At 37.0% G+C, this 6,000-nt stretch overlaps 1 protein-coding gene across 1 annotated transcript in view; it reads left to right on the plus strand.

The window, feature by feature from the left end:
* Il13ra1 (interleukin 13 receptor subunit alpha 1) overlaps window positions 1-5,205 on the plus strand; it is a 61,827-nt gene extending 56,622 nt beyond the window's left edge. The window contains exon 11 of the mRNA XM_021153297.2: window positions 2,727-5,205. Within this exon, the coding sequence (XP_021008956.1) occupies window positions 2,727-2,819 (93 nt within the window). The 3' untranslated portion in view covers window positions 2,820-5,205. The remainder of the gene's footprint in view (window positions 1-2,726) is intronic.
* Window positions 5,206-6,000: the final 795 nt, after the last annotated feature.

Below are 6,000 nucleotides of genomic sequence, written 5' to 3' on the forward strand. Positions count from 1 at the left end.
TCTTTTCCTTGGTGGTTTGTAAGGTTCTTTATATATTGATGGATGAGACCCAAGGTCTGATCCATGCAAGGCAAGCACTCTACCAACTGAACAATATCTTTAGCTTCATATATTAAATATTAATCCTTTGTGTTGTCAGCCATTGTATTTATGGTGCTTAATTATATACAAATGGTTTATTTTTCTTTTTCTGCACTAAACCAACCTTTAAAAAAAAAAAACTTCTTTTATGGGCAGAAAGCCCATCCCATGGGAGATATAGTTGTTCCCTAGGTATTTAGTTGACTTTGCATCTTATATTTAGGGCTTTAATCCTTCAAGGCTTTATTGGTGTAGACTATGAGGAAAGGTTTAAGTTTGGTTCTCAAATTCTTAGCTGGCTGGCATGCCATTTATTGAGTAAGCTGTTGTTTAAGATTATAGAGTTATTTAAATTGTTTTTGTTAGAAGCCTGCATACTTCACATTGTTTTAAATATAGAACTTTTTGAAGTACAACTTACAAGTAACAAACTGTCACTCCTTTAAAGTGTTCAATTTGAAGAATAAATGTAATTTTGAGATATAGAATGCTTCTGTCAATCCCTTTGGAGATGGAAGAACTCTTCCACAGGCTCTCCTAAAATCATTGGAAAACACAGATGTTATGATTCATAACAGTAGCAAAATTACAGTTATGAAGTAGTAATAAAAATCATTTTATGGTTGCAGCCACCATAACAAAAGGAACTGTATTAAAAGGTCACAACATTAGGAAGGTTAAGAACTACTACTCAAGACCCTTGCAACTGCTGATCTATTTTTTGCAACCACTGATCTATTTTCTGTCCCAAGAACTTTTCTTTTTCCATAGTGTCATATAAATGGAATCATAAAGTACATGGATTTCTGAGTCTGTCTTCTTTCACTTAGCAATAATGCATTAGCAAAATATTCATACTGTTGCATATGTCAGTGGCTTTTGTGAGCCTGGGGTGTTTCTGGAGCAGTGGTCAGGTTTGAGTAGGAGGAAAGAGAAGCCCAGATGAAACAGTTTGAAAAGTAGGCTACCCTTTGGTTCATCTCTAAAAAGCTATCTCTAGATTTGGAAAGATCTCAATGTGTCTTTCTCCAGACAGCTATTATTCATCATGGAGCAGCCCTATGCTTTTCCCATCTTTAATGTTAATTCTTCATTAATTGTCCAACTAGATTTATAATATTAGATCAAAAACCCCAAAGCAGGAAACCATTCCACTTTTACTTCTCTTTGTTGCTAAGAAGTATGACATAGTTTATTTAAATATTCACTTTCGTAAGGACATCACAGTTATATCTAGTTGTCATGAGTAGGGGTGCTGTACATGTTCATGCAGAAGTCTTGATATGGTCATGTTTTCATTTCTTCTGGGTAAATACACAGGAGCAGGACTTTTGGGTCATGTGCTCAGTGTATGACTATTTCACACATTCTCATCAACAATGTGGGAGGGATCCAATACACACCCATCAGCACTTGCACTTGTTAATATCACTTTATCAACTCTGTTAGATGTTAGGGTTAAATATTTTTATTTAGGGAAAAAAATTTTTAAACAGCCCTCTAAGCTTCTAGCTCCATTCACTAATACTAGAAGTTCCTAATTTCCTCAGTGCCATAGCCTGACACAGTTCAACAGGCTGTTCATGTGCCTATTTCTCTGACTTCTATTTCTTCCCATAAGCTTAATGGACTATAGAACACCAAAGGAGAAAAGAAGGAACTCAGACATAATCTTGTGCAGGGAGTGGTGAAGGGTTTTTTTTTTTTTTCTCCTGCAAAGGCTTGTTCTTGTTTATTAATCATTTACTCTCTGGAAAAATTTAAATCTTACACCACAAAGAAAGCCACTTTCATAACCAACATACAGATACTTTTATACCATATATATATATATATATATATATATATATATATATATATATTTCAGTAAAACTTGACTTCCTCAAAAGGACAGTTAGCCAGATTGGCCTGTGCCTCATAGTTTGCCCACCTCTAGGTTTTGTTGTTGTTGTTGTTATTTGTCTCGCAGCTTTATTTTACAGAGGAGAGAACTGAATTTGGATTTCACTCTTAGCCCCAGATTGACAGATAGAGGCGGCCATGTGGAACCAGAATGTTGACTTTTTACCATAAAAGACGTGCTTGAATCCCGTACAGGGGGAGCTTGTCTTATGAATAATGAGCTCATTATACATAATGTCTAGCAAATAAGGTCTGGCAAATGATGTTAAATAAAGCTGTTCATATAAAGCCTTTCACAGGTTTCAAGACTAAGACTTTGGGGGTATCCAGTGCCTTGTTCACTAGATGTTCAGTGGCTTTTGTGAGCCTGGGGTGTTTCTGGAGCAGTGGTCAGGTTTGAGTAGGAGGAAAGAGAAGCCCAGATGAAACAGTTTGAAAAGTAGGCTACCCTTTGGTTCATCTCTAAAAGGCTATCTCTAGATTTGGAAAGATCTCAATGTGTCTTTCTCCAGACAGCTATTATTCATCATGGAGCAGCCCTATGCTTTTCCCATCTTTAATGTTAATTCTTCATTAATTGTCCAACTAGATTTATAATATTAGATCAAAAACCCCAAAGCAGGAAACCATTCCACTTATGGTTCCTGTGCACGCAAACTTCAAAATAAGCCCTGACTCAGAGTATGCAAGGAAAGACTACTGTTGAGAAAAGTCATTGTGCATGTTTTTGTCCTTCTTTCCAGCACTGGAAGAAGTATGACATCTATGAGAAACAATCCAAAGAAGAAACCGATTCTGTAGTGCTGATAGAAAACCTGAAGAAAGCTGCTCCTTGATGGGGAGAAGTGATTTCTTTCTTGCCTTCAATGTGACCCTGTGAAGATTGATTGCATTCTCCATTTGTTATCTGGGGACTTGTTAAATAGACACTGAAACTACTCTTGAAAAACAGGCAGCTCCTAAGAGCCACAGGTCTTGATGTGACTTTTGCATTGAAAATCCAAACCAAAGGAGCTCTTCAAGAAAAGCAGAGTTCTTCTCGTTCTTGTTCAATCCTAAAAGCAGATGTCCTTTGCCAAATCTCCAAACTAGAGGACAAAGACAAGGGGACAATGACCATCAATTCATCTTATCAGGAATTGTGATGGCTTCCTAAGGAATCTCTGCTTGCTCTGTATTCTTTATGTGGAATAATATCAAGAAAATTTTTCTTGTGAGGAAATTCATTTGGGGTGTGTACACTAATGCTGTACTAGATTCCCACAGAACATCTAGCAAACAAAACTGATACAATCTGCTGCCTATTGTTTGGGGACCCACTGAGTAATGTTTGTGGCTATCAAAATGCATTATCATTATCCACTTCAATAGCATTTTCCTCTGCTTTGAAATTTCCAGAAATCATCTTGGGCCAAGGCAATGACACGTACAGAAAAGCCATGGGCAACTTCTCCACCAAGACTGATTTATGTTATTGCTGGTCTTTTTAGAACAATGGAGGCAGAATGAGGTAGCATTCACGTTGGAACCAAGACATCTCTAATGATGTATGCCCACCTTTCATTTCTGCTATTCAAGTTTTGTCTATGTATCTAGCTTGTGCAAAACCCTTAAGTATGAGGGATAGGACCCCCCCACCCATGGGTTTACATATATTTGGGGCTCATTATTTTTTAGCATTTTCTTTATCTCCAGATAGCCATTTCCTGAACTTTTGAACTTCCCATCTTCTATACTTATGTCCCACTGTGCCTGCTCCCCCATCCTCTTTCTTGTAGCCTTTTGACTCAGTGGAATCGAGGATACAATTTTCCTTAGACTACCTAGTGGAGCAGGGAATACTCTGCATCTCAGGTAAAAAAAAATGAGTACACTGAACAATATGTAATTCATACGTATTTTGCAACTTACCTGTGAGCCTGCAATTATTTGAGGTTTTTGAGCAATTGGTGTTTCTGTGTGTTTTCTAAATAGAGATGATATCTTTTTTTTCCACTTAGAATTTAGCTCCATTTGCTTGAGAGAGGGGAAAAAAGATTCATATCTGTTTCTCTTTGTTTGCGAAATAAGCCTTAGGATGGCTGTTTTCTATGCTGTAAGTGGTCCTGTCGATTCTGTGTTTTATTGAGAGGGAGGCAAATGGAGCTCCAACTATGTACTCACTTTTGCATATATTAGATTTCCAATTCTATTCCATTCCCACAATATAAGCATATATATATATATATATATATATATATATATATCCCCATTCCAACCATTTCTGCAAATTTAAAACAGTGAGAGGTACCTTCCTTCTCTTTCTCATACACACAGATCACTAGCAAGAACTAAAGAATTTTATATCAAAATTCTCCAGGCATGTACCAGTTCCGGTTAATAAAATGATGCCACTTGTGTCTCTTGTTCTTAAGCAGGGAAGATAAGAGACCCTTCTCTCCACAGGTTTGTACAAAGGGGAACCTTGCTTCTGTGGTAGTAGAGGAGCATTGTGCCTGGAATTTCAGGAACTATTGGAGCACGGCACAATTGATGCACAGGTATTTCCTCCTGGCCCTTTTGGGCATCAGCTTGCAGCTGGGATACAGGCATCTTAGATATTGCAGTTTCTCCTGCTATTCACTAGAAAGAAGACGTGGCTTTCTTGACTTTCTTGCATAAGAATGAAATACTCCTTACCCAGGGTATCATAGTTCTGAGAATGAAAGCACCTTAAATGCCTTGCACAGAACCAAAATATTTTTTTAACTACTGGCCTATTTTAATGGTGGGAAAGAGCATGTTTTGAAATGCTGTGGAAACTATCTATGCTGACAGTCTTGCAGCATGGGAACAAAGACATCATATTTTGCTTCAAATTCTCTTTCAGTAGTACAATAGCAGGGGGAAAGGGGACAGGTAACAGGAGTACCTTTGTTTTAACAGACAAAAGTAATCTCCAGGCCTTAGGAACTCTTAAAAATATGAGTACATTACTTATTGAAAACGTGTAGGTTCACATATTATTTTGACTAAGGTATATGGATTTCCCCCCACCTACATAAGTAAACCCAACATAAGGAGGACCATTCCTTTTTTCATTCAGATGAACTTTTTTCTGAATCTGGGCACTGAAGGGATGCATAAAATAATGTTAATGTTTTCAGTAATGTCTTCAAGTAGAAGGCTTTCTGTTGAACTACTTATAAGAAAGTAAAATAAATATTGTCTTTTTGTATGTCACCTAAATGCTTTTTTGGTCTTATTTTTTTGAGAAAGCGTTGTGGGAGAGTGAGTGGATGGTAGAGAAAATTACATTAAAATAATATATATTATAAAAATAATTTTTTGACAATCATTTATTACAAGCTTCCCTATTGCTTGGTTGTATCAGTTTCCTGAAAGGGATGGACATATAATGAGTTTATGGTTAGGGCATTCTTTTCAGGCATTAGCTAAAGAGATGACTAATCGTAATCACAAAACTTAATGGAGGTCCAGTAAGAAAGATGGCTCGCCAGGTAAAGATGCTTGCTGCCAAGCCTGATAACCTCAGTTTGATCCCCAAGACCAAGTGGTAAAAGGAGAGAAGCAGCTCCCTCTATTTGTTCTCTTAACCTCACTATATACCACATGTACAGCTACATGCATGCACTCATACACTAATAAAGAGCTATCTAAAAGCTAATGGAAATGAATCTGATCTTTTGCAATATGAAGCAGGAAATAGAGCACTTACTGTCATCATATACATGATGTGCATATGATATTATACATAGCTACGATTGCCTTTGTTATAGGAGACCTCTACTTACAAGTTATTAATATTAGCAGCTTATAGTTGAGACTAAGAAAACTAGTTGTCAGTAGTGGTCCTCTTAAGAACTAATTAAATACTTATACCTTCAGAGTTTCTGTTTTTTTTTTAATTTTTATGTGTGTTGTATGTGTGTGCCCATGCTCTTGTATGTTTGCATACTTGGGGGGTAGGGAGGTGCACTTGTATGCACATGTATATGGAGGCCAGAAGTCAATGTC

Source organism: Mus caroli, chromosome X (assembly GCF_900094665.2).
Source record: "Mus caroli chromosome X, CAROLI_EIJ_v1.1, whole genome shotgun sequence".
In the NCBI taxonomy this organism is placed as follows: domain Eukaryota; kingdom Metazoa; phylum Chordata; class Mammalia; order Rodentia; family Muridae; genus Mus; species Mus caroli.